The 27,450-nt window shown below is 49.7% G+C and overlaps 9 protein-coding genes across 9 annotated transcripts; 3 read left to right on the top strand and 6 right to left on the bottom strand.

Annotated features, from left to right (window-relative positions):
* Nucleotides 1-13: 13 nt before the first annotated feature.
* FTJAE_8853 (uncharacterized protein) lies at nt 14-2,182 on the top strand (the record flags this gene model as incomplete). The annotated part of the gene is made up of 1 exon (XM_037355713.1): nt 14-2,182. One exon carries the CDS (start codon nt 14-16, stop codon nt 2,180-2,182), a length of 2,169 nt encoding a protein of 722 aa, XP_037204086.1.
* A 1,271-nt stretch (nt 2,183-3,453) lies between these two features.
* Nucleotides 3,454-5,102, bottom strand: FTJAE_8852 (histone deacetylase; the record flags this gene model as incomplete). The annotated part of the gene is made up of 2 exons (XM_037355712.1): nt 3,454-4,546; nt 4,636-5,102. The coding sequence occupies 2 exons, from the start codon at nt 5,100-5,102 to the stop codon at nt 3,454-3,456; spliced, it is 1,560 nt and encodes a 519-aa protein (XP_037204085.1).
* A 1,571-nt stretch (nt 5,103-6,673) lies between these two features.
* On the bottom strand, nt 6,674-9,102 carry FTJAE_8851 (histone deacetylase; the record flags this gene model as incomplete). The annotated part of the gene is made up of 5 exons (XM_037355711.1): nt 6,674-6,990; nt 7,047-7,218; nt 7,269-7,361; nt 7,411-7,474; nt 7,538-9,102. The coding sequence occupies 5 exons, from the start codon at nt 9,100-9,102 to the stop codon at nt 6,674-6,676; spliced, it is 2,211 nt and encodes a 736-aa protein (XP_037204084.1).
* A 1,177-nt stretch (nt 9,103-10,279) lies between these two features.
* On the bottom strand, nt 10,280-11,623 carry FTJAE_8850 (histone deacetylase clr3; the record flags this gene model as incomplete). Its single annotated transcript, XM_037355710.1, has 2 exons — nt 10,280-10,786; nt 10,835-11,623. 2 exons carry the CDS (start codon nt 11,621-11,623, stop codon nt 10,280-10,282), a joined length of 1,296 nt encoding a protein of 431 aa, XP_037204083.1.
* A 1,055-nt stretch (nt 11,624-12,678) lies between these two features.
* FTJAE_8849 (BRX1-like protein) lies at nt 12,679-13,712 on the bottom strand (the record flags this gene model as incomplete). Its single annotated transcript, XM_037355708.1, has 3 exons — nt 12,679-13,262; nt 13,312-13,529; nt 13,591-13,712. The coding sequence occupies 3 exons, from the start codon at nt 13,710-13,712 to the stop codon at nt 12,679-12,681; spliced, it is 924 nt and encodes a 307-aa protein (XP_037204082.1).
* A 998-nt stretch (nt 13,713-14,710) lies between these two features.
* On the bottom strand, nt 14,711-15,621 carry FTJAE_8848 (Ras Rab-11B; the record flags this gene model as incomplete). The annotated part of the gene is made up of 5 exons (XM_037355707.1): nt 14,711-14,844; nt 14,902-14,982; nt 15,041-15,430; nt 15,511-15,523; nt 15,601-15,621. The coding sequence occupies 5 exons, from the start codon at nt 15,619-15,621 to the stop codon at nt 14,711-14,713; spliced, it is 639 nt and encodes a 212-aa protein (XP_037204081.1).
* Nucleotides 15,622-17,641: 2,020 nt separating this feature from the next.
* FTJAE_8847 (uncharacterized protein) lies at nt 17,642-21,517 on the top strand (the record flags this gene model as incomplete). Its single annotated transcript, XM_037355706.1, has 1 exon — nt 17,642-21,517. The coding sequence occupies one exon, from the start codon at nt 17,642-17,644 to the stop codon at nt 21,515-21,517; it is 3,876 nt and encodes a 1,291-aa protein (XP_037204080.1).
* Nucleotides 21,518-21,703: 186 nt separating this feature from the next.
* FTJAE_8846 (peroxin 14 17) lies at nt 21,704-22,867 on the bottom strand (the record flags this gene model as incomplete). Its single annotated transcript, XM_037355705.1, has 1 exon — nt 21,704-22,867. One exon carries the CDS (start codon nt 22,865-22,867, stop codon nt 21,704-21,706), a length of 1,164 nt encoding a protein of 387 aa, XP_037204079.1.
* Nucleotides 22,868-24,942: 2,075 nt separating this feature from the next.
* On the top strand, nt 24,943-26,265 carry FTJAE_8845 (uncharacterized protein; the record flags this gene model as incomplete). Its single annotated transcript, XM_037355704.1, has 3 exons — nt 24,943-25,807; nt 25,858-25,964; nt 26,023-26,265. 3 exons carry the CDS (start codon nt 24,943-24,945, stop codon nt 26,263-26,265), a joined length of 1,215 nt encoding a protein of 404 aa, XP_037204078.1.
* Between the last annotated feature and the right edge of the window lie 1,185 nt (nt 26,266-27,450).

Here is a 27,450-nt window from a genome sequence, read left to right as displayed (position 1 = left end):
CAGGCATCACAACATGGTCCGAACTAGAGCAACTGAACGACAAAGCGTTCCTGTAGCCTCCCGTCGCAACCTGTCGCAATCCATCACCACGCGTGCTACCCGAACAACAACACGTCCCCTACGGTCGCAGAAGACTTCCATAAGTTATAACGAATCTTCCTCCGAAGATGGAGACTCCGATCCATCCCTAGCGGAGAGCGAACAGGATGGAGATGCCCAATTCGAGACGCGAGCTCGCAGAACCAATAACGCCAAGTCAGCAAAGGCCGCACACGTACGAACTGGTAGAGTATCGAAGTCACGGGACCAAACGAGGAAACGACCAAAGTCGGCACCGAAGAAAGGAAGCTTGAAGAAGCGACGAGTGTCCGCTGACGCCGAACCCGAACCAATACCCCAAGGCGTCATTCCAGACTGGACAGACCCGCAGATACCTTATGCCGCCTGGACCGATATCTTCTATTATGCAGCTAGCCATGATGACATCGACGTCAATTGGCTGATAAACACTGCCACAACTTGTAAGGCATTCTCAGAAGCCGCCTTGACAGCCATTTATCGTTCTCCGCCCTTGATCACTGCTGGAAAGGCCAAACGGTTCGCGTCTCTGCTGGATCGCCCACCTTCTGAGACTCGTTTTAATTACCGTGCCAAGATTGAGACTCTTTACGTAGATGTTCATGTGTTGCCTCAAACGATACTACCAAGAATCCTCCATTTGCTTCCTCGCCTAAAAGAAGTCTTACTCTTTACACAATCTGATCAGCCGCCTTACAGGCAACTGGATCAAACAGTGAGATGGCAATATACTGAAGAGATATTCGCCGCCTTCAGACCAGCTGGAGACAAGGAGTCGTACACCCTATTGAAAAGCTGGGAATGGAGCGGAAGCCTGCTTGGAGGGCCTGTGGCGACCATGAAGGATGTTGCCCGTATACATCAAGAGCCCTCATTTGCGCACCTCACCAAACTAAGCTTCACCAATCTTCAAGTCCCTTCGCTCTATAAGCTGGGGCCTAAAGGCGTCAATGAGGAGCAGGAGCTGGCGCTGTACAATGAAGATGGGGCTGTCATTGATTCGCTCGCCGAGGCGATTTCGCAATTGAAATCGCTACAACATCTTATGTTCGAATCTTCAACTGTCATGAACGATCGGCTTCTTCCACTTTTGCCAAGGGACCTCACTCATCTCTCACTGATCAACTGTTGGGAGGTCAAGTCTGATGAGTTCATGCCATTCCTACACACGCATGGCCGACATTTGCGCAGCCTGAACTTGTCGCACAACCAATCTCTAGACATGGTCTTCCTAACGACTTTGGAAGCTGCATGTCCCAATTTAGAGGAATTATACATGAACCTCTCGTATTTTCGCCATCATGAATCCCGGTCTTACACCAACAATGACGCTGACCCTTTGTACGACCAAGTGCTATTGCCGCACCAAAAGCCAGAGTGGCCGTCAAGCCTCCGGATCATTGATTTTGAACATGTCCGATATTGGAGTGTTGAGACTGCCGAAATGTTCCTCAATTCCCTCATAGATAGTGCTCGTTCTCTGCCAAATCTACGACATCTTGCGGTCAAGACAATGCTCAACATACCCTGGAAGGCCCGTGCTAATATGCGGCACGAATGGAGGCGGAAGCTGGATAAAGTCTTCCTCCGCCCATACGAACCTCCGCAAAGGAAGTATTCTCTTCGGCAGACACAAGAGGAAGAGGTGGAAGCATCTGCGCAGATTTCGGAGAAAAAGAAGCAAAAGTCAAAAAGGCTGTCTGATGGTCCATCTCGGAGAAGCAGTCGTCTAGCGGCACACGTTTCGGACTCTGATTCAAGGCACAGCTCCAAGGTTCTTCGTAATTCGCTTGGTCGGCCAACTTATGCCGAACCCGACACGGATGAGAATGAGTTCGAGTCTGACGCAGAAGACGAAGAAGCCGAGTCCGGCACTGCAACCAGTCAGACTGGGGATGAGGCTGAGGCTGAGAGTGAAAAGAAGCATGTGCCGCTTACGATTCAAGGACGTTGTACTACTGTATCAATTGTATTCGATAACCAAAAGCCTACTGAATTGCAGTACGGTATGGAAGACTTTGTGGATGATGACCGCGCTGAGTCGGACGACGAGTGGGACGGCGACCATGAAGAGGAAGATGATGCAGTCTTTGTCTGGCGTTAACTGAGCAAAGACTTCTCTATCGTAGCTGATAACTTGAGGTTCAGAGAGACTTAGCATTTTTAGATTTAGAATGCAGCATCTGCTGGCTCTTTTGGAGTTCATATATGAGTATTAGTAGGATATAGTATGAACGGTCTCGAAGCGGTACAACTTGGTTTTTACAGTAAAGTGACAGATGTTCCCACTCGCCATGTCTTTTGATAGACTAAGACTTAACTACTGCATACTCCAACAACTTGGCCAGCGTAATGCATCATGCGTTCTTTGAGTGTATGGCCCAGATCCCTATGTCATGTCACGCTGGTTCCTCTCAGGTACGCACGAACCCCTGCAAAGCATGGTGAGAACGGTTTCAATCACAGATGAATGCACCTCAGCTTCGCACACACTGGAGGACAGTTTGTGAGTCCTAATCATTCATGAAATTGTGTTGAAGCGTGGCCGTGTACCTTTTTACTTGGTCTTGCGGCACATGGCAACCGAGTCTTGGACCTGGAAGCTTCTCCAGATGCAGGAATTGTGATCTGGCCTTGAATACAGTAACATTGGTTGCTCAATCAGAGTCTGGCGAGGCCACGGCTCAGTTTCTACCTTGCAATCACCGCGTGGGCAGTTGGTAAAATTCAAACTTGTCGATTCTTCCTCGTTGGCTTATAGGGCGGGCAGCTTTGTTTCGTACTATCGAGACTGTGTGGGGTGGTGGGTGTGTTTGGCTTATCTTACTGTAAGGTAGGTAGGCTAGGTTAGTAGGTATAAGTAAGGTTCATGAATATTTGATATACGACACGCTGATAAATTGCATGGAATTAGAACCTACAGTGCAGTTTATGTTCTAGTTAAGTGTTTATGATATTGGCACATGAGTTTGAGATACCGGCGCATCTTATGAGTGAGCATGATGGATACCTCAGTAAACGAGCACGCCTATCATGGGGCCTTACTAGGTACTACTAACAGTCAAAAAAGAGGCAATTTATAAGGCTGGCTATACGCGCTGGTACAGTTCACACTCCAAAGGCAATAGCTAGGCTGAATTCACATACGATAGGCTCATCATAATTATTATCTCTCATACAACTGTTGTACAAGCAGGACGTCTCGACCCAATGGAAGTAAACATGAAAATCTCCCAAGTCTTGAGCTTTTTCATGGCCAGAAGCAAATGGAAGCAACGCTTACAGGAACCCAGTCCTGCATATTCGACAATCATACAAGCATTAACGACAATCCTTTAGCACCAAGTTCCTAATAACATCTTGTGCCACATGTTTTTAAAATGCAGCACCACCCATGCCTTCACCAGCCAGGTTCTTCATGCTCTTCTCGCTCAGGTCACTCCGCATCTCCCACGCTCGCGAGTCACGTTCGAGTCTATTCCACGTGTACAGACTTTTCCTTAGCCGCTCTTGCTTCGCATGCAGTTCATCTCTCAACTTCTCCTCCTCGTCCTTCAGCTTGCGATAATGCGGCTCAAGCTCTCGAGTTACGCCAAGAGCGAGAGGCGTCATGGAAGGGTCCAACTTGCCGCCGGGGATGATGGGGGGGAGTGTCGCAAGCATGGATTGCGCCAAAGTCTGCCGTGCGCTACCAGCATGTTGAGCTGATGGCCCAGTCGGAGGATTGAACGGTCGAGGTTGCGTCGTTGTCGAGGCTGACGATGTATTTGACGGAGTCGCACGTGGGCCAGTGGGAATAGCTGAAGGTCCACTGGGAGTTGAAGGAGTTGGTGAAGGTCCTGAAATGTGTCTTGCTGGTGCTTGATTCCAGCCACCTCTGCCTCCTCGGGAGGCAAACCCACCTCTAGCTGGAGGCACATAACCTCGTGGGCCAGCTGGGGGAACGGTTGGGCTCGTGGTACCTGAACGCAGAGGAGGAGCCGTAGGTGTCTGATTCCGAGCGGGAGGAGGCAGGGCTGGTGAAGATACTGGCCCTGCGGGGTTTCTGTTTGCTGCAGGGCCAGTTGGAGGAGCTCTCAGCGCTGCAGGGCCTCGTGGCGGTGAACGAGTGGGGCCTGATGTGTTTATATCGTAAGGTCCAGGCCTTGGTGTCTCCCTTGGTGGTGCCGCACCAGCCATGGCATGATGATGGGGAGACTCTTCTCGGGACTGAAGTGGTGAACGAGCTCTCAGGGAACTCGGTCGCGGTGACGATCTTCCAGAGGCTGACTGAGAAGTGATCGCAGATGAGATTCCAGATTCTCTCGGGGGGCTGACGCGCCTGTATGACTGCCATCGGTCATTGCCGCGTCGACTCATGGAACGCGAACGTGGTCTATATGAGCCACCACGAGGACCTGTCACGGGAGACCGCACAGGAGGAGTTCTGTCGCGGCGAATCATACCAAATGGAGACCTAGATCGCCGCCTTTTGTCAGTTAGTCCCACGCTATCAACATGGGGCAAGTCAATTCACCTTTCGTCACGCCGCTCAAAGTCACGACCCCTATCGCGTACTCTGTCACGGTCCCAGTCCCGATCCCTGACCCTCTCACGATCGCGGTCCCAATCTCTGCCAGGGGCAGGGGACCGGGGCCTTTCATATCTATCCGCTCCACGCGGAGGAGAAATTCTCCGGGATAAACTACGTCGAGGAGACGGCCGCCGCATAGACCTACTACGCTCCCGCCGGCGCGGACTCTCGCGTTCTCTTGATCGCTCTCGCCGGTATCGGTCTCCTCCACTTCTCGACCTACGACGTGGTGGATATCTGCCCGGCACATAGCTATCGGATCCAGAAGGAATTGGACTCCGGGGACGTGGACTTCTAGGTCGAGGGCTCCTTGCTCGTTCTCTAACCGGACTTCTAACCCGCCTAGGTGACCGGTCTCGAGGAGTGGGCCTCCATGACTCTCCAGCGCCGTATCTAACGACTTCCCCATCATCAAACCTTTTTTCATGTCAGTGTTTTGTTCGGGAATCATGAGGCTTTGTGGGTGTGAAATAGAGAACGCTATGAAAACAAAGAAAGAAAGGCATAAAAGGAGAGGAAAAAGAAAAGAAAAGACGAATGAGCGAAGTATAATTGGCGTACTGTGGCCTGCTGAGTCGTCATGATCCCTGCCAATTTTTGGCAAAGGTCAGACCAAATGTTGTGCGACGGTCAAGATCAATAGAAAGGCAGGAGTACTGTCTCTGTCTTAGGCGATGCTAGCGGAATCTCGGGTATTCCAGCGCAAGGTCCAGAATATTGTGATAATACGGCCAGCGTCGCTTGACACGCTTCCAAGCTTCAGTCTCCCCAGCAATCCTATCCATCCTCGCTCTGACAAGCCTGTGGATTGGGACGAAATGCCGGCAAAATGGAAGGGAACCCAGCAGCATCTCCTAAGGTATGGGCTGGCATGGGTTAATCGAAAGTTCTGACTTCCCAAGAACATTACAATATGCATCCAGGATAGAAATTCGAACAACAGAGATACCGAAGCGATATGCTAAATGTGGGTGAGAGTGCAGCGAGACCGTCATCAATATCCCCATTAGTTCACGGCCTAGTTCATGAAGATGGCTTGGCCGTCCGCAGGTGACCCGGTAAACCTGGCCAATGTACCAGTGTCGTCGAACAATCTGCACAAGCTCGCCAGGCGACTGCTCGAACTCGGATATATCTTCGATGGTTTCTTGAGAGTCGCTTCCGCTTCCCTCCATCCCAATATGACCATCCATCGCACAACTACTCAGTTGGTCGATATTCTCTAGAGTTTGGGTCGGGGCCGCAGGGCGAGACGTGTGTGGACCAAGTCGTATTGCTCCAAAGTGGCAGGGTAGGCTCCCGTGTAGCGTGTTTCGAGGGTGTCGACGGGTGGTGCTAGAGATGTCGAAATGGTGTCGCAAAACGATGGGAGACGTAACGATGAGGGTGATGATGATGAAGACCAAGACGAGGAAGAAAGCAAGATGCAATAAATACATAGAAGCAAACGATTTAGGACTCACCTTCGACCTCGGTCGCGATCCATCTTGCCTTAGTCAAGGATAGATATGATGCACGGCAAGTGCTTCTGTCGATGCGTTGTGATTTGGCTTTATGAAAGCGCAAGCACGCGTGCGAGTCGCAAGTTCAGTCAGTGGAGTTTCCAAAAATCGAAGACTAAAGCAGGGAGGTCGGAGATTCAGCATCCCGACTTCCGTGACTAACCTACCTAGGTTAGTAGCTAGAGGTAAGGTAAGGTACGAGTCCTCTACGGAGTAGGACCCTGATCCGATAGCAGATAAGCACAGTCTCACTGGAGACATGCACATACCACACACACTGTATTGCTTCAAGACCAGGAACATTAAAGGTCATATCCGTGCGACAGTTATCATGACTTCTATAGGGCACTGTCTCAAAGGCGCTGCCTAAAGGTATATAATAAAGAACACGCGTAAGGAAAACAGACTCTATCTCTGGTTGCGCTACTCACAAGACCTGCTAGAGCAAGAACATTACTCCAATACAAGGGAACACCCAGCTTCTCCTAACTTGTAACTAACATCGTTTCCGAGACCGCATCTATGACTTTTCATCTTCAGTCATATCAGCATCTGCTACTTCTTCGACCCTCTCGAGAATCCACTCTCGCGCCTCCTTGGCGTGATGCGCCATCATCTTGTTCAAACCAAACATTGGACTGCGAACGACTGTCCCGAAACGTCGCTTGTTAACTTTTCGAGTCAGATCAGGATCAGCCCAGCATGCATGATCGCCTGCAATGTAGACACGTGAGTTCTCTTTATACCACGATGACAGATCTGAATCAAACTCTGACTTGACTGGCCTGAGCGTTCCATTGGCGAAATTTACCACCCCAGAGATTCTAGACTTGCAATCTATTACGTTTCAGAAAACATTTGAGATAGAGGCTCATATCAGCAAGTCGACTTACCTCGGTTTATGAGAAGGACTTTGACTCCAAGATATGCATTGCCAACGCCCATGACGAAAATGTGATTGGCATCATAGAGCTGCAAGTAATTGTCCCACAGGTAACACACCAACGTCTGGATCTGTTCCGAGAGAGCCTTCTCTTTGAAACCAGGTACATAAGAGTCGGATTCCTAAACCAACGGTTAGAGATCAACCACTGCTAATAAATGTGATCACAGACCTCGTCGTGGGTGACATAGGCTGGAATATTAACGTCCATGACACCGAACTTTTGATCAACTGCCCAGTCAATGTAGTCTGTTACACCATCAACCTATTCTTATCAGTTCTTGCATCGCGTATTATGTATAACAACTACTCACCACCCAGGCATTGTGAGGATCGACAGATCTGTCTATAACATCTGGCTGAGCCAGAAGCTCGGGACTAAGAGATGATGTCAGTGGTCAAGACACAAGCTATAGCCCTCTCCTCATGCAATTAACTTACGGATCGTGAATGATAATGAGAACCTTCTTTTCCTTGTGGAGGCCTGGTGTCACTAGGACCTGGTTCTCGTATGACTTGTACAGATGCTCGCGCTGGATGTAGAGAGGTATCATGTTGTGCTTTGCTTGCAGAACCTGCCTCTGAGCGTTTCTGATCACGTCATGCAGGCGGCTGGATATCGTTGGTTGGATGTCGGTAGGAATTCGAACAATGCCTGCCCTCATACATTCCCAATATGGGGCCTGATGAGCTTGAACTTTGGCAAGTATGCGTGCAGCCTCCTTATTGATCTTAGGAATTTCCATCTTTGGTGGCGGTTCACCCATGAGTGTCTTCGCAACGGCCACTGCAGACACTGAGATAGCCTTAAGATTGTACCCTCCCTCTAGACACACTGCAACCTTTCCGTCAGCCAAGGACATCAACATGTGTGTCATATGAGCGTAGCAGCTGGGAGAAACGAAGCAGCCCCCTAGCTCATCGCCATCGGCAGCATCAAATCCCGCAGAGATAACCACGAGGTCTGGATTGAACTCTTGGGCGATAGGCATCACGATCTTCTGGAATGCCGCCATGTATTCCCCATCTCCCATGCCTTGGTCGTGCCAGCCGATATTAATATTTTTACCAAGGCCAGCTTCTGTTCCGCATTTGTCGATTCCACCATCCGGTGTCATATCGTTGGGGGGTTTACCGGGATAGAAGAGACCGTTCTGGTAGACATGGAGAGAGATATATAAGACGTTTGGGTCCTGATAGAAAATGTTTTGAACACCGTTACCGTGGTGAACATCCCAATCCAGGATGAGAACCTTTCGGCAAATGTCTGGATAGTCCTGTTGGCAGACCCTGACTGCTACTGGGACGTTGTTGAAGAAACAAAACCCCATTGGCGCATCAAACTCTGCGTGATGGCCTGGTGGCCTGATCACGGCGAATGCGTTCTTGACTTGACCAGTCACGACGTTCTTGCAGGTTTCGATGGCTCCCCCAGCTGAAAGTAGGGCGGCCTGATAAGACATACTACCAACATAGAGAGATTCCCGCCCTTGATCATATTGCCTAGTCAGTTCTCGAAGCTCGGCCGAACTTATCTTGTCAAGGTTTTCTACCCAGCTAAAGTGATCAGGATGATGGGCGAGGCAAATCTCCTCTCGGGTGGCAGCACGAGCAGGTATGCGCCACATATAACGCGTGGGACACTCCCGCATGATTCTTGGCAACTCTGCCTCGGGGCCTGTATAGACGAGGCCAACCTTCTTGAACGCCTTGAATATCTCGTGGATGCGACGGGGATCTTCAGGATGATGTGCGTTGGGTGAAAAGTCCGCATTCATATGCAACTTCATCCGGTCATCGTAACAACAGCCTGTTGGCAGCAAACCTCTACGACGCATCTGATCGAAGGTTATATCTTGAGGTGCTGGATCTTCATCGTCCTCGCATGGATCCTCGGATGCCGTATCATCGTCGTCGATGCTGGTGTTGCTAGTACGGCTGAACCCATTAGGCGCTTCTGCATCCTTCATTGGATGATCAACAGCCTCTGTGATACTTGTCTCCATGGCAGGCAATCTCCAATATCCTCACTGAAGGTCTGACGACCCCAGGAGTTGCGAATATGCTTGAGAGAGCCAAAGCCTATGGATTACTGATGTAAACAAACACTAACAGATGGATCTATAAGCAAGTCAGGAACGTTATGGTCGAGTTTGCGAGCAACTGTTGACCATCATTGTCTGGGGAAACAAAGGAGGTGCTCGAGGACAAAGAAAAGTTGCGTATTAGCGAAGTGAATTACATGAGCCAAAATGATATACGGCTGGTCATTGTTTTCACAAGCGTATAACATCCTTGATTCACTTGGCACCCAGGCACATGCAAGGGCATTCTGCCTATTTTTGCAGAGCTGAGTGCATCAAAGCACTTAGAAGGATGTGAAAGATGATGATGCCAACACGAACAAAACACTTCACTTACCCCTGCTAAGTATGGCGCGATCGCAACAGCGAGGAAAGGTTATGAAGACGTGAGAGCATACGCTAGACTCTTGTAAGGAGGTTCTAGAGAAGTTTGATATGAGTAAGTCTAATGCTGAGTGGTGGGTTGAGATGCGCGATCGGGTTTAATCGCGGTGGTCGATATTAGCTCTGAGATTAGATGTATGAGATGGAGTGGAAGGAGAAGTGAGGCTCAGCTGTGGAGGTTGATTTTGGCGTGCGGGCTCCCCTATGGTTTCAGGCGCTACTGGCCACTGAGTGACCCGCGGCCGACTTCCATGGATAAGGCACCTAACTTTCGAAGTTACCTTACCAACTTAGTGGGGGCTACTGCTTGGCCGCAAACAGTTTGATAATCTCCTTCTTTGATTCATACTTACCTTGCGTAGAAAGGGCAATGTTCCTTACATATGTACGTTGGTTTGGACTGCGACTGCTAAGCATTCCAGATTTCACAAATGGTACCTGTCAACGGCAGTAAGTCACAATCGGCAGGGAAAGGCACTGAGTTAATGGACTGGCGAGACCGTAGCATTTAGCATTTAGCATTATGCGATTCAGGAGACACTACGGCCACCTACTCAATGAGAGAATCCATTTCTAATATACCTAGGAGAAGCCTTGGGCTTAGTTTCGACGACATCTGACCATCCACGTGCAGTAAACAACAAATACTGCGACCATCCGTAAACTTCGTGGTCAACCAAAGGAGCGAGAATATGTCTATCGACGGCACTCAGGCCTAGGCGAACGAAACCATATACCTACCCTCCATCCTTGTCTGTCGCTGGACATCTTCCAGATAAGATCCATCATCCCCACGAGGCGAATAGTGAGATGAAGACCGAAGCATCCGAGCCCCCCCTGGCAATGTCCCATCCAGACTGGCATCACTTCCAAACTTGACGCGCTCAGCGTCGCGCTCATCATCCCAGTCAATCACACCTCCCAGGCCATCCACAGGCAAAGTAGGCATGTTCAAGGACCACTGTCGTTCGTCCAGGACACATTGTGTTGACACCGAGATAGATTCTTGGTCGAAAGTGAGATTTGGTTGAAGAGACCGAGCTTCCGCAATGAGGCGTTTTCTAGGGTAGCTATAGATGTTCTCAAACAGATGCATGAGATCTTTAGGGCCAAGTTTGCAGTAAGTCTTTACGATACGGCCCCAACGACTCTGATCCCGCCAGCCTCTTACCAAAGAGTCGGGTCGGTCGACAACATCATAAAGATACGAATCGCAGCCCTCCTGATGGCATATCAGTAATGAACCCCGAAAGTCTGAATACAAACTTACATATTCGTCTTGACTAGGGTCAAGCCGCGGGCAGAGATAGTGGAGGACGACATCCTTCATGGTTTCAACCAGGTCCATCAGCTCTACCAGCTCGCACGTGGAGTATAATCGAAGTTGACTCAGTCTAACGTCATCCACACCGGGCTCTGGAAGCCCAACACACGGTCGGGGGAAGTCGCCGTGAAAGTAGAAACCATAGAGCCACCATCGATACATGGCTCTGCGGAACCTCTCAGCCTCATGCTCGCGAAGCAGACGGCAATTTTCAGGCTCATGAAACCATCTCATCTGAGGGAACCTGGCTTGCCATCTCAGTACAAGGGAACAGCAACTGAGAATTGGCTTCAGATCGTTCTCAGTCAGAACAACAGTTTTCAGTGGTTGAGCACGGGGTATGATGGGTTTGCCTGGCTTGTCCAACGTGATGAATCCTTCAACAACGTCCACTGATACAGCAGGCTGATGCTCTGAAAGCGGAGCTAACACCACTCCAGTGTCTCCGAGGAATCGTCTAAACACGACTCTACGTGGAGCATACAGTCCACCGCGGGAATCGAGATCCTCAACTGAAGCCGTATAAACCTGAAGGAGCTCATCAAACGGACTGAACTCCTTGACGAGGACAGGAAGTAATATCGAGGCCTTTCTCTTGTCAAAGAGTTCGTGTAGCGTCCTATGAGTGGCGCAAAGGTTGAAAACACCATCCAGGTCTAGTTGTTGATAGATATCTAGAAGGATCTCAGTTGGAAGCTCAGTAAGGCAATGGTTTTTGGGCATTTTCGGTGCCATTTTTACTTTTACAGACGTCAACTTGGTCGGACGTCTTATATAAAGGGTTTGGGGATAGATGGCAGATATATTCGGCCGAATTGTAAAGATTGGGTTTTGAGTGGACAAAATATCTGCATGTAAAGACGACAACAACGGTCCTCGTCCGTACACCACGTACGCGATTATACAATCTCACTACAGAACCAGAGTCGCCGATTTGACGGGTGCTATGAGCAAGTTAGGCATAAAATTATGCCTGGAAAGGAGAAAAGAACGGACCTGATAGACTTTGCATTTTGTTTACTTGTAATGGTACTTTGTAGACGTTGTAGAGGAGGCAAGATTCAAGAAAATCAAGTCGCTGTATCCTCAAATTGTAGTGGCCTTCACCGTGAGAGATTTGATATGAGAAAAGTGTTGTAATAAGAGCAGCCTGGCCCTCGTCGCTTCAAGGTATCTCACTATTGAGTCACCTGAAGCATCAATGGTACGGGGCTTACTGTTCAGCCACCCCGGCACTGGGGCTTGAGACGGAAGTAGAGATGCACACAGGCATCGGCTTTTGGGCAACTGTGATTCTCATGGCTGTATTCAAGTGCAATGCTTGTCTGCAACATGCACGGATTGAATAGACAGTGAGGATGAGGATGAAGAAGGAAAGGGGGACGACTGATATTAGTAGGTCATGACAAGGTCGCGACTTGGGTTACGCACTGATAACAATCTGCCGAGTTTCATCCGGGCGGGCTAGTGATGATGCGATACCTACTAAGCCTTCAAGCAGGCCTGACCTGACAACCCTGAACTGAAACTCAGTACCTTATTTTTTATTGCCTTTGATTAGGTACTCTATAACTAGGTGAGTGACCGGGAGGTACAATTTAGGGAGGACGAAATAAGACAAACGGTGTCGTTAACGGTAGGTAGGTAGGTAGCTAAAGTATAATATTCTCTCTTTTGGCAAATAAAAACGCAGTATAACCTAGAACTCCAACACCCCGTCCCGGTGTTCAGATCCAATGGATCAAGCCAGTAAGTACTTGGTTATATCGGTAGGTAACGTATCAAAGGTTTTAGGCGAACAACATCTTGGTATCAAGCTCATCCTTGGCCGGTCGCTGGCCGCCAACAGATCGCAGTCCAAGGTCGCCCTTCCTGACCCGTCTCTCCACCTCCTTCTCTGCGCGGGCGTTGTGTCGCGAAGCCTTTGTCCTTCGAATATCGGCTCGGACCTGATTTGGTGACACAAACTCCTTGTTTTCATAGATAATAGGTCCACCAAAAGAGCCCTCCTGGATAACGATCGGTGTCAAAACGAATCGGGGGCCGATCTCTACCAGGTTGATATCGGTATCTGGCTTGCCAGATCGAGACTTGGTTGTCTCTTCCTCTTCCTCACCCTCCTTGGCTGTCGCCTCGACCTCGTTGATTTGATAGTTGCGAACCCAGATCTTGCCATCGACAAAGCTGAATCCCATAACGTGGTCGATAAAAGGCTTGGATTTTCTTGCGCCCTGAGGAACGCCGAAGGTGTGGAGGAAGAGCTCCTTGATCACTCGGAGGTGAGGCTGCTTGTCGAAAGCGCCGTCGAAGGAGAGAACGGGCCGCGAGCCCTTGAGACAGTTACCGGTGAAATGAAGTTCCTCCATGGTGTGCACTGTTTGGTGTTAGCCTGGATAAAAGCATCGTCTGGTGTCAACTCTTACAGTTCTGGAGGTGGAACTTGATGGTAGGCCCATTAGGGACTTTGCTGAGCCAAACATACAGATCCTTGCCCTTCCTTGCCTCGAAGAAGAGCACGTTGTTGCAGTTGTAGAGCTCGGCCAGCTCGTTCAGTTCGTACAGTTTTGTCTTGGAGTCGAATTTTGCATCTTTTCGGCTGTGGGGGAGCATCGCCGCAATGTCGTTTAGAAGATGGCGATGTCTTGAGAAGAATAGCAATGTTAGTGGAATGCGCCCTACATCCGAGTCGTGGAGCTTCCTACCGGTAAGTGACGCCTCTAGAAGAGAGGATCAGAACCCTCTGCTTGTTCTTCTTGACGCCATTGCTAGGCGCCTCGGCCTTTGCAGTGCTGGACTTGGAGATAGACTTGTAGACAGCAGCCATTTTGAATGAACCCCAACGTCGTGATTGAGATCGGTTATCGAAAAAGCTGTGTTAACTTGGTGATGATTTTACTGGACCAGGCTTTGCGACGCGGTGGACAATTTTCCAAAAAAAATTTAGTCGGCTGAGTATCGATAAGACTTGAAAGGTCCCGTCCATCGCGATAAGAGAGTGGGGGACCCTGGAGGTATCGAGGTGGGGCCGCGACACCGCTCTACCTTAGCAGTCGAGACAAGCCGGGCCAGGGGGGCTAGGGGGTCCTCTATAGTTCAGGGGACATGCAGTAGCACATGTTTTCTGAAGCAGACAGGCAGAGCCACTCAGAAAGCTTTGGTCTAAACCTAAGGAATGCATTGCGTGAGATGAGGATAGTAGAGTACCAAGATCGGACCATGCCTAATAGTAGATGGATAAGGTAGCCCACCCATTGCTTCACCAGAGTCAGGTAAATATCTACTGGCACCTAATTAGAGGCTGCATTCAGTGTGATGAGTTGGGTGAACTGCCCCGCTACCTGAAGATCCTGAGGACGAGTTGTGCACTAGCTACTAGCAAATGAATTCGATGCGAAATCACCCACGGCGCCAGTACCTGTTTACGTCCGGACGGATCTGATCAGCATGACGTGGAGGCGTACACAGATTGTGGCGTTTAACTTGAATGCGGTACAAGCGAGGTGATACAGAATGGAAGGCTGGGGGGGACGGAGATACAGCTCATTAGAGGGCGAACATTATAAAGAATTCATTCAGCTACGTTAAGATGACCGTGTCGCAGCGATCGTTGGACGCATCAACCCCAAGACAACCATCATGACAAAAAATAAGAACAAAGGAAAGCCGAAGTAACCGCGCCTTCTGATATCAAAAAAGACGTATCACGATTCCTCGCCTCCTCCACTCTCCTTTGGCGAGGAGCATTTTCGGGGACAAACGAGACGCCAGGTATCCCAAACCCCCAAAGCCCTATATCCGACTGCAAACGGCTCTGCGAGGAATTTAACAGCATTTTCCGCCCTTGGCAGCATCGTCGTCGGCAGGCTTGCTCAGGGAGATATTGGTGCCTGCGCCTATGGTGGCCTGGGCGCTGTCACCGCTGTCAAGGGCCTTGCTTGAAACAATGCGATAAATTTCTGTCCATATTGTCAGTTCGAGCCACAGAGGTTGAGGAGACCGGGTGAATAACGAACCAGTCAGAATGTTCTGGAACGCAAGTTCGACGTTGCTGGCATCGAGGGCAGACGTCTCGATAAAGGATAGGTGGTTCTCGCCTGCAAAAGTGTCAATCAGAGGGATCCTCCTGTGTCAAGTTCGGTAGGATTTTCGTACTGGCAAAAGACTTGGCCTCTTCGGTGGGAACAGCCCTCAGGTGTCGCAAATCGCTCTTGTTTCCAACCAGCATAATGACAATGTTGGCGTCGGCATGGTCCCGCAGCTCCTTGAGCCATCGTGTGACATTTTCGTAGGTCTGGTGCTTGCTGATGTCGTAAACGAGGAGAGCACCGACAGCGCCTCGGTAGTAGGCGGAAGTGATGGCGCGGTATCGCTCTTGGCCAGCTGTATCCCAAATCTGGGCCTTGATTGTCTTTGAATCGACCTGGATAGATCTGGTGGCGAACTCGACACCGATGGTCGACTTTGAGTCTAGGTTGAACTCATTGCGGGTGAATCGACTAAGAAGGTTGGACTTTCCGACTCCAGAGTCTCCGATCAGGACGACTGCAGGTTCACAATGTCAGTAAGGGGCGGTCGCAAACGTCGGACCAGGCGTGGCCTTTGAGAGATGGTAATGACGGCACCTTTGAAGAGGAACTGCAAAGGGGGCCCACAGGTCAGCAACTGGCGGGACATGAAAGACTAAGGAGGGTAGGGAGAGGGGCAAGACGTACATCATATTCGTCGTTGGCCATGACTACGGTGGTGTTGCTTCAGGGATATTACTGAGAGGAGCCAAGTTGGTGTATCGAAGATGAGGGTGAGGTTGAAGGCGAGTGCGCTGGCGCTGCGAGAAAGACAAGTCGACGTCGTTGAGGTGTGGGATGTGGAGAGGGAGAGAATGCGCGGCTCTGGCGATAGGCGGTTGTTTGTACCTCGAGGTACGTCCAGTCCCCGTGCCGAGGGGTAAAGACTGGGCTGGGCTAAATTCTAACTGGAGCTGCCCTCCACTGGCTGCCTGTATGTTTTTAGGTAGGGGGGAGCCAGGGCCCTACCTACCTAGGATTCGACGCCTCGTTGTTAGTGGAGGTAGCCACCTAGCGGTTGCACAAAGACATCCACTCTGCCACTGTGGCCAGGTAGCGAAAGTGGTGCTGTTCGCATCCATCACTGCTAGGTTCCAGTATAAGAAATCAAGGGAATGCAACCTGTCCCCAAAAATGGCTGTTCTTGGGTGGATTGTTGGTCAGAGCTACCTTGTGTGCCTTAGTGTGTAGGTAATTTGCCAACCTAATATTATGGATGGAATAGGACAACGACAAAGAAAGCTTCATGTCGTAGATGTAATTGTCAGCTACCGAATCCGGACACATTCTGATGTGATAGGCCAGAACTAGTAACCGTATGATGTATTTCAGGAGGATGGCTGCATCATATACATTTCTTCATAGCACATATCCATCCGTATAACTGGGTTTTCACGCTGCCTGTTAGGACTAACCGCGTCAATATCGCTCTCTACCATTGCAACCTACAGATTGATCGCTGACCGCTTTCAGATAGTTATGCAGCGCCTTAAACCCGATACTCCTTGCAAACCTGGTCGCATATTATGATGTTGTAGTTTTAATGCGCATTCTTGTAACCTGGCTAGTCTGGCCCCTTTCCCTCTTTCTTGTGTTTGCCAGCACCATAGAGTTAAGCAGGACATCAGAATATTATATAACCATAATGATTGAAATGCCGAGCCAAGGCATCTTTGAATATTGGGCGCTCTTCCTGATTTTAAAATCATGAAGTGATGGGTGCTAGAAACATGCCCATCACCTGGCTGCTGCTTTCCACAACAGGGAGTTCATTATGGGTGCAATGCATGAAGAACGATCTTGACAATTGTGACAATATAAAACTAGACCCTACCTACTCCTTGGCAATGAAGAGGCTGATAAATTTGATCAATCTGCCGTATGGATGCTTCCAACAAGATTCGAGTCGTCATTAGACGTTTAAAAAGAAAGGAAAAGGTGGATGGCCGCAATGAGGTCGGGGTCTAGGTTAGGCTATCTTGACAAGCAGGGGAGAGTGCAAATGAAAAGGACGGAGAGACCAAGGACATAGAGCTGACATATCCATCGACGATGATACGAGTCTCTGATGAAGCACTTGCCCATACAGATAATTTGATCTCCAAGTCGTAAATGATGATTTTGATCAAGATTTTGCAGCCGCACCTCACTCAGGTACCTTATTTTAGATACTACTTACTTATTTTAGGGACCTACCTTGAGGGATAAACAAAAACGCCGATGAACTAAGTCACTCACGTGATCTCGCGACTTGTCTAGCACTTTCCAAGCAGCCCAGGCCAAGCCAGTCCCACACGCCGCGCCCAGCCTGAGTGAAGCTCTAACCTAGCTTATTACTATGTTAGAGAACGGAGAAAAGAAGAGACCAAGACCGGCCCGCCATCTCATTTCATTTCTATAATTTCTCTCTCCCCTCACCCAAGACAGGTTTTGTCATTCAAATTTGGGAGTTCATTCATTGCGTCAAGGTGTCAATAAAAACAAACTCACGAACTCAAATCAACTCTATTTAATACGAAACATACTGTACTCAACCGTAAACCTCAGTGAGTTTGACTTCCCCAACTCATTCATTGCCAAACCACGACTGACTCCTTTTCTTTTCTTAAGAGTGGGAACGTCCCATCAGCGGCCCTTGTTGGTTGAACCTTAAGATACACATGAAGAGCATGCGCCAAAAGACGCCAAAATGGATGACTCCGATAGTGAATCAATAGTCTCCACCATCGTCAGTGAGCACGACTCTGACGAGGAATGGAACGTGAACGAAATCTTGGCCGAATGGCCTATCGACGGCCTCCCACGATATCTCATCGAATGGGAGAATTTTGATTTGTGCGAGGCAACCTGGGAGCCTGTAGAAAACCTGAGCAATGCCCTCCTGGAAGGTTGGGAGAGAACAAAATCGCGGGATGATTTTGATATGTTCAAGAACATTCGAGATTGGAAGAATGCTGTCAAGTCCAAATATGCTGCCAAGCTCGACCGCCACCAAGAAAGAAATCGGCGCAGAAGGCTGAGAGGCGAAGAGGAAACCTCGTTCATAGAGATGGAAGATCATCTGAAATGGGCTGATCGATTTCCGGATGGTGAAGAGGCCAGTGGTTCTATCGTCTCTAGTCCATCTGTAGCCACAGACATCGATATGGATGTTGAGGTCGGACAACTGTCACAACATTCTTTCGACAAAACACAAAGAGCTTCCGTAAGCTTAAGTGAAGAAAGTTCGCCAAAAAGTAGTCGTCAAAACAGCATAGCGTCTGTCCATCATCCTTCACGACCGCCATTGAACTCAGCTGCGACTACAACTACAGCCAGTCAGAAGCCCCCACTGCGACGGCAACCAGGCAAAGTCCTTGCTGACAATAAGAGACCACCACAAAAGCCAGTGGCTTCGAGCAACCTCTTGTCATCAAAGTTCGGCGTTCGTGGACCGATAAAGCGGACCGATAGTCACCTACGCAAGGGGCAACCGACAAAGGCTCGCAAGACCCGGCCTGCGCAAGCCTTCACAGGAAATGTGTTTTCAGGGGGCACAGTGAGAAAGCAGCGCACGACTCTCGCCGAAGCTGCTAAAGATTCCACAAAACAGTCGAAACTTTTGAAGCCAAGGTATGTGAATCTCATACAGAAAGCAGGCCGCGACAGAGAAAGCGCTGCGCCCGCAAGGCTACCGACAGACCTCATCTCTCTGAACCCAGCAGAGCGATCTGTCAACGGTCTTACTGCCTTACCGCTGCGCCCCGAGATTCCGAACGAAACAGTCAAACCCCTCCGACAAAACCAGAACTCTACTGAAACCATGCCCGAGGCCCCAAGGTTAAAGCCCAAGAAGTCAATTAGTTGGGGCACCGTTGAAGAGGCAATGATACCCGCCCGCGGAGAAAGAGAGGAAAGTCTCTTCTTGCGCGAGGATTCTCTCATTCGAGCGACGACCCCAATCAAGATAGAAGACGACTCTCGTGAAGCCGAGCAAAACACCGGGCCACAATTCGGGTCGACCTTCCAGACGAAGGCTTCAGACAATCAAGAATGTTGGGCTGGGAGAGCCCCTCTTATGAACGACGAATCGAGCTCTTCTAACAAGTCCATCACCACGGAGGTGCAGTTTGGCCCAGGAAGTCGGGAAACATTCTCGGTTATTTTTGAAAGAGACGAGGATCAGAATGGGCAGCCTTGGTCGAGTATCTTTGAACAGCACCCCATCCTAATCTTCACACACTCTTGTATGACGCAGGACTTCTGGTCTCAAGAGGCTTTCTTAGCTGCTGCTAAGCTGGGCACCGGCTCAGTGATAAGCAGTGGCGACCCAGATAGCTTGGCTACAGTTGCGAATTGGCTCTGTGTAAGGTCTGTTGGAGTCCTCCTGTATCAACAAGAACTGTGCATCTTCCTATATGCATCCTTTGACAAGTCTGTGTTGCTACAATATCACTTGTTTCGGCCTTCTTCGCACCTGACAACGCGCTCGCTTGCGCCGATTGTACTTCCAGAGGGAGTTGGCGGTGGCGACGTTCTGCCACAAATGATACCGACAGTTTTCAACCGGCTTTTGGGATTCCAGTACGAGCAATTACTACCAGAAAAAACCCTCATGGATTATGGCAACCACAACTTCTTCTTGGTATTTCCAACGAATGCCGTGGAAGAAGCTTACTTTCTGAGCGCATGGCTGCGAAGCTGCAACCCTCAGTGTAGGTTGCTTTCTAGCCTCACCACTGGACACTGGGCTAGCTTCAGGAAGCTAGGCCAAGGCGTGGTCATTGTGCATGAAGAAGCAATATGGGCTACGCGACTGTTTCCTTCGGTCTGGACTGTCCTTCACAACGTGCACAACTTCAATTTCCGCTTGTTTTCTATATCTCTGCAACCTTCGCCCTTTTATCCCTCTCTTGGCCAACCATCCCGGATTGGGGATGTCACTCTGCAAACTATCTGCGGACAAAAGAAAGCTGTATTAGTTACTCCCAGTTTTGTTATCTCACAACCTCAGCAGGCCTGGGCTTTCTTCAAGTGGGCTTATAAATATTGGCAGCAACATCGCGGCACTTTTACGCTCATTGTATGTGCCGACTTTGAGAACTGGGTTCACGAGGTAGCTGTTATGGTCAAGGAAGACTGGGAGACGCATCGAGAAAGTACCCGAGTACGCGAAGAAGACAAAGCGACAGCGGAGAAAGAGATTGATGCTCTTTTCAAGTGCTCGCAACATGTCAGAGAGGTAGCAGGACCTTCAGACGATGATCAATCGGTTGTGGTGTTCGCCCCTGATTCGATTGATGGCAACGATGAGCAGAGTCTTGTCAATTGGTTCGGGTGGTGGTCTATTCTGAATTTAGACCAGTATCGGCATTTTACCGTGGTTGGATCAAGCTCCAATACTGCCATCCAGAGACTCACTCACCAGATCCGGATCCCCCAATATACTCCCTCAACTTCGGGTAACCCAGACGAGGTTTGGGGAAAAGTTAACCCTGCCGCCTCCTCCCTTGTCGCGCAGAATCAGCCAGCTTCGGAGAGAGCACCTCAGAGAAGACTACAATTAATCCCCTCTGATGACGGAGTATCGTTCCAGCACTTCCTAAGACAACTGGAAAGCGATATTCGGGACAGGTCTTGGGGCCCCCAGACAGTCTTCAATCGCCCCGTCTCTTACTGGAATATGGATATGGCACATGAATTCCCCGAGTTCGGAACATACGATAGATGTCTTCACTATTTTAACGCAAAAATTCATGCCCATACCTTTATCAATACTGGTGTGGCCTTCTGCTACACGACTGACGGATCCTGGAAGTACGGCGACAATCGAGAAACCACTAACAAGAATCGACGGCCGTGGATTGCTGTATACAGACCTGTTGAGTTATTCAGGAAGCCTTGGCGTGAGATGGAGTTGATAATATGGGATCCTGTCATGAAAATGCCGGACAATGCACACGTTTACGATGGGCAACTTATTGAAGCACAACGCGAAATGATACGGCTTGCAGAAGAGTCTTACAACAAATTGCCACTAGTGAAAGTATGGATTAAGGGATCAAATGTGATTCCACAGGGGCTGACCGATCCTGTCGATATTACTATCCACCAGCTTCAGCATCTTATGAAGAATCTGAAGGTATCTATTCCAGCCGGACATCCAGCAATGAGGTCTCAGGGATGGAGGGAAGTCAGGTCAGGAAATCCGCCCATCAGATCACGGTCACCCTCTCCACAGGCAATGGACGTTGATGAACCTACGGGGACAGATGATGCGGCAGATGAGGACCCGAAGATTGTCTTCCATGCTCCTCGTGGGAAGAATATGGATCGGCCGACCAAATGCAAAAACCGTCTGTTTATGCATTGCGAAAATAAAAGGAGTGAGGGGTACCGTGGAAGAACGATGGATTTTGTCTTCAGACCAACTCTGGACTGGTACGATGAGCAGGTACAAGAAGGCCGTGGTTTCGAGCATATTAGGGTTATGCCGTGGCCAGCGTTTTTCTCGAAACACCTCATCGAAGTCCCTGAGCGACCCGATGTGGGCTCAGAGAAGAGAGGTCAGGAGGCAAGAAAATAGGGGATACCGCATGGCGGAGTTTATTCCTACGTGATACCATGACGGATGGATGTGTAGGGGGTATATTGGCATGATTATGTATGACGATAACGTACTGTAAAGACTAAATGTACAATATGAAAGCTTTTCCGAGAGCGACATAGATGATATTAATGGCCATGTTTATAGCCTGGATTCAGAAATAAATCATCTTGCCGAGGCAGGGAAGTTTCTCGTACTCAGCAAGACTCCCTTCACACGCCGGATGTTATCCCGCACCTTGCGGATTTCGTCATCCGGCTCGGGCTTGCGTGATCGGCCGTACAGGTCATAGCCAGTACTGTGATCTGGGTACGCAGTATATGTCATTGTGTCGAGGTCATCCCTTAGCATATCAACAGCAGTTTTGATCTTATCCATGCCTTCGCTCTGGGAACGGTACTCATCCTTCAGGCCAGAAAGAATCTTGTTCAAACTACCCAGTTGATTCGTGTTATGTTTGGCAGCTGACTCGTTATTATTGGAGTCTGTCATAGCTGTCACAGAGCTTATGGGGAATGTGGTTTGAGTGCCCATGTCCCTGTGGAACATCTCCGTAGGGTCTTCGGCATCGCTCTCCTCCTCGACTGTGGCGATGGGTTTCTTGGGGGGAACCTCGGAAACGGTCTTTTCAAGCTTTGCGACGAGGGCATCGAGTTTTCGCGAGGTCAGATCGTGGAAATCTGTACGGGCTTCGGCCTGACTATCAACCATAGGACGAATAACGTAGCGACTTGTGCCATAGATGAAGGTGGAGAGGCCAGTGACTGCGTAAAGGGCGTTGAAAAGACGCTCCTTTGTGACGAGAGGGGGAGGGCGGGGTGCCTTTGCAAGGAATTCAGGGTATGTGACGACTGGGGGTCGGTCGACTGGCGGATGGGAAGCTGGTGTTGGAGGAAGAGTTTCGGTGGGTGTCGGAGCGTAAGAACTGGTTGTTCCTGGGATTGGCGCCTTGAGATTGTCAGCGTAGTACATGGGCGCAAGATAAGAAGTAGCAGAAACCTCTGTCTCTGTTGTGGAATCGTCTTGAACAAGAAGCGCGTGTATCTCGGCTTCGTCAATGCCTTTGGACTTCAAGAACTCGACCTTCTTCTCGTGAGGCGCGTGCCGCACAGCGTCATTTTCGAGAAAGCGTCTCGCAACCTCGAGTCTTTCTTGACCGTCTGTGACAATTTCCGGCTGTGATGTCTCTTCTGCTGTTACTTCTGCTGCTGGCGCATCAACCTGTGATGTTGAGCTGTTCGCGGACGGTTCGGTGTTTTGGCTATCGATCTCATCGGATTGCACCTTCTGCCAGGCTGGGATGGCGGGATTAGAATCCGAGTCGCTCATGTTTGATAGTGTCACGCGACTGGTTACGAGACTGGAAGATCGAACAGAGACGTTGAATTAATAACCTAGGTAGGTAGTCGATGGAAAGGAAATGTTTGTGGTTTCCGAGGCGTTGGCAAGGTTCGGCGAGGTAGGCAGGCACATGCCTCGGTACTCCTGCCGATACTGATACCGATAACGGTGGAGTATAAGGTACCTACTAACCTTATTAGGCTGCTTCACCTCAACCTCATGAGTCTGGGGTTTCTTATGGGGAGCAAACAGTACTAACCTACCTTATCTGATTGTGTACTTAGGTACCTTATGTGAGTATGATATTGGAGTATTGTCATCAAGCCATGTTATTCAATAAGAAATATACATTTGCTTAAATGTCCCTCGCAAAACCTTCTTTCTAATCAAGAGACCCAGAAAAAAAGAAAACCGTGTTAATAAGTATTGATGCCATTGGGCAAGCCGGACTGGCAGTGAGGTACGTAACGGTAGCCACTCCGTTTAATACTGGAGCTGTTACTGGAAATAAAACGGGATCGTGCTAAACGGTAGCACGACCAGAACGCGCATTCACCTGAGAGCATCAATTCCAGACAATATCTCAAGTCAAAGATCGCCTGTGCCATCAGGGACCTCGGTGAACGCCTAGGCTTCTCAGTAGTTACAAACCTCATCCTCACTACCCTTTCACGTTCTTCTCAGGACGTCGGAATCGCGCCATCAAGTTCTTGCGCCAAAAAAAAGATTCAGCGCCATCATCTCCTATCAGCCAATCTCATCGCGGCAGGCAATTCTACAGCCAGAAGCAGGACACAGCAACAACGTGTAACGGCGCTCGTCTCACGAGCCTCGTATTGCGTCACCTGTCGGTCCCAACAAGTTAAACAACTGGCGTGCTTGTGCCCTGGGAGTAGCGGTTGCGCTCAAGTCTCCAGCTCTTGGCCCAGTCAGACCCTGTTCGGGGTGAAGCGATAGGAAGCGGCTAAAACCCAACTACCAACTGCTGGCCGTCCACAGAGCAGGCAAGTGAAAGTCAATAGGCGACAAGCTGGTGTGGTGTGACCTTGCAAGAACAAGGCACTCAAAATCTGTAACAGGTGAGTTGTGAATTTTCCTTTCCTCTTGGTTGTCTCTCCCTTTGTTTGGTCGCAGCAAGCAAAACCCACCAATTCCGTCCGTCTCTGTAATCCTTTCCGTGGCTGTCACCCAATTCTCTCAATGGAACCGACGAGGATAAGCTTCTCCCCTAAGCTATTCTGTCTTGGCCTCTGATGTCGGCAGTTTGTCTGGGCTACCATAGGATTAGGACTGGCCGATGATCCTCAGCCACGTGCATGATCCCGCTTATAGGAATCCCTGATTCAGCGGTATTCACAGACGAGAGAGGTCTCACGTAGTTACCTGGGTAGTCAGTCCTTGGTGGTTGGTTGGCCGATTGATTGATTGATCGGATTGACTGGTTGCAGGATAAATTGCATTAGTTGGCGGTTTATCTTCAGCTTCGCATCCTCGCATCCTTCAAGCTTCAAGCTCAAGTCGTCTTTACACCAATGAAGCGTCACCGACACTACCTTACCTAGGTACCTTACACTACAAAAGCCCAGACTCCAGCCTAGGTACTTACCTACTAAAGTATCCTGTCCTATCCTATCTCGCCAACGGCAATCGCCACCAACATCCGAGCCGTACTTGCCCTTTTTGCCCTGCCTTGGCCCTGTCTGTTCTTTCCAGCCAATCCCTTCTTCGGTGGCTCTTGGCTCCTGCTCCTGCTCCTGCTCCTGCTCCTGCTGTCTCACTTCCGTCGTGCTTGCCCCAACGAATTGAGCTTATTTCAGCCTTGTCAACACCAAAAACCTGCAAACTTGTCTTCCGATCACTTTCCCTTTTTTTCTGTCATCCAACTCATTTGACTTGACATATTTAAGTTTTCGCGATCTTCGCTGGGACCCCAAGACTCCTTGAACTCTATCCTGATACAAATACAACCCACCCTTCACTTCGCATACCACTAATTATTTCCCACTTTCCTTATCTTGTTTCTACCATCCCCCCAGGCCCCGCCAGTGCGGGCATCTATCATCATGAGTTCGCGTCCACGTCGCTCAGCGGCCACCAAGGCCAATGAAGTCATTTCTGTTCATGCCAGATGGGCTGACTCTCCAGAAAGAAGCGAAAGGAGCATGTCGTCACGACGCTCTGGTCGCGCCTCAGGCGTGTCCGTCTCCCGAGATGATACCTCGTCACCAGGTGGCGATCGTCATTTGAGTTTGACTGTCAAACTTCCTTCCAACAAACTACGACAGGCTACACGCGGGGAGCGTGGCTTTGAAGGCGGAGAAATTGTATCCGGAAAGCGGAACCGAGGAGCTAAGAAAAGTTATGTGGTTGATTCAAGCCCCGATGAAGATGAAGAAGAGGAAGAGGAGGCAGAGATTGAGGTGGAGGATGATGATGACGATGAGATGGATGTTGACGCTGAGGGTGAGGAGGATGCCGAGGGAGACATCGATATGGATCTAGCTCCCCCAACCATCACTGTTTCCAAACCAGTCCGGTCCAAGCCAGCACCTCGAGCATCGGCTGCCAAGGTCATTCAGGATGACGACGACGACGACGACGAGCTTAGTGACCCCGCTGATAGCGACGCTGGAGACGAGACTATGGGTTTTGGTGATGAGACCATGGCTGACGATGGTGATGAGGACGCTGAAGGCGAGGAGATTGAGGTCGCAGGCCAAGAAGGAGACGAGGATGACGAAGACGAAGAAGATGAGGAGGAGGAAGAAGATGATGAAGGCGAAGGAGGCGATGGAGGCGACGATGACGACGAAGATGACGACGGCGATGGCAACCCAGACGAGTCTATCGATCTCACCAAAATGACAAAGCGGCAACGAGCTCGATTTGAAGATGACAACGCGCATCAGTACATGAAGTTGTCAGACGGTGAGTCTAGTACTTGTGCTTACACTTGTAATACTAATCCATGTTGGCAGAGGTACAAGCGAAGAAGGTTTTTACAGCTGAGGAATTGTCCATGCGTCGACAGGAGATGGCCCGGCGACGCCGCAACTTGAGTGAAAAGCGAAATGAGGAAGTCAAGGTAGCCTCAAAATTGAATTAAGCAGAAAGTGTGACTATGTGCTGACCCTAGATTACAGATGGAAACGATTAACAAGCTCCTCAAAAAGCAAGCACCCAAGGTCAACCGCAAGGCTGCAGCTGCTGGCGCAGGCGGTCTAGAAGACTCAAACAAGCCTGATCCCGTCTTCGTTCGGTGGGTCAGCAACAAAACTGGAGTTCGAGTGGCAGTGACAGAAGAGATGCTTGACAGCCCGGCCGGTCAGGTTTTCAAGCCTTCATCTAAACTAGCACCGGGTAAGATGGTCCAGGAAGTTGCTTAAGGAGGCGTTATCGTGTGCTTATTAAATGCCAACTCCTTCCTGGTAGTTCGATGCCCTTTGAGCACCTGTGCAAGTCATAGTTCAGTTGGTCTATTTGGAATATCAAAACGTGATTTTCAAGAAGAATTCAAAGGGGATCGTTGCGTGGTCTTTTTTTGCCTTGGCCGTACGGATACACATAGATAATATTACTTGGCTTTGGACCGTTCATCCAACCCCACTAGCATTCCTGCAACCACTCTATATAAGTTGACCCAACACGCAATGGATATGCAAGCTCTTATCGATGTGCGCCGATGACGGCCGTGGGCAGGCAGGGGGGAGGGGGGCTGACCTGTTCGTACCTAGGTTGCTAGTGAATGGCGTCTCTATGCTTGCCAGCCGCTGACACTGTACCGCCAAACCACAACGCAGAGTCTCGTAAACTCGTGGTGATTTTGTATAGACGATTATCTGAAGTTGCCTCGTCGGTTACAGGAGATATCCTGGGCTTAGGGGCTCATTATGCGGAGCCTCGTACTGCCTCTTCCGCGTTTGCAGTGTCGCCGTTCGATACAATGATATGCAGACAAGACTACAGGTAGCAACGATTTGGCATGCGAAGCCCTCAGCAACTCGGGCCCACATCCCAGAAGCTAGGGCCATCTCGAACAGTTCTATTGATCATAGGAACAATAGCTCAGAGCGTTGCCGTTAGCCGACAATATCAAAGGGCGGGCCAATAGCTGAGGGCAGTGTAAGTGCCGGCACAATGAGGAGCAACTCAACACCAATGAGCCGAGATACCTGCAAAGTATCTTGTCTATTGACAAGGCCAAGATGAATGATCTCTGATTACGAGATAAAAGGAGTAGATCTGGTCATAGTATTTTGGCATGGAGTGACGCCTCGTAGTATAAAACCTCGTACGCGCGAAACTCAGCAACACCGAGGCTGTCAACCTCACGATACTACTTTAAGAGCAGAAGCACGATGTCATAGCATCAGGAGGGACACGGCCACCGACAAGTAACTATCTCAGAGGCTTAGAGAGAACCAAGAAACATGTGCAAGTGTTGACAGCTGTCGGGCTAGCTAAACGCCATTATGTAGGCCTTGACAGCTCTCGACGGCCGTTTGCACTGCCAACTCCTCCACGCTTATTCAAATATGCAAGCACTTTAGTAGCGCCGAGGTTCGGACTTG

The sequence above is a fragment of the Fusarium tjaetaba genome, assembly GCF_013396195.1.
Source record: "Fusarium tjaetaba strain NRRL 66243 chromosome Unknown NRRL66243_c0000196, whole genome shotgun sequence".
Taxonomy (NCBI): Eukaryota; Fungi; Ascomycota; class Sordariomycetes; order Hypocreales; family Nectriaceae; genus Fusarium; species Fusarium tjaetaba.
The sequence above is the reverse complement of the archived record's forward strand: the minus strand, read 5'-3'. Positions and strand labels throughout refer to the sequence as shown.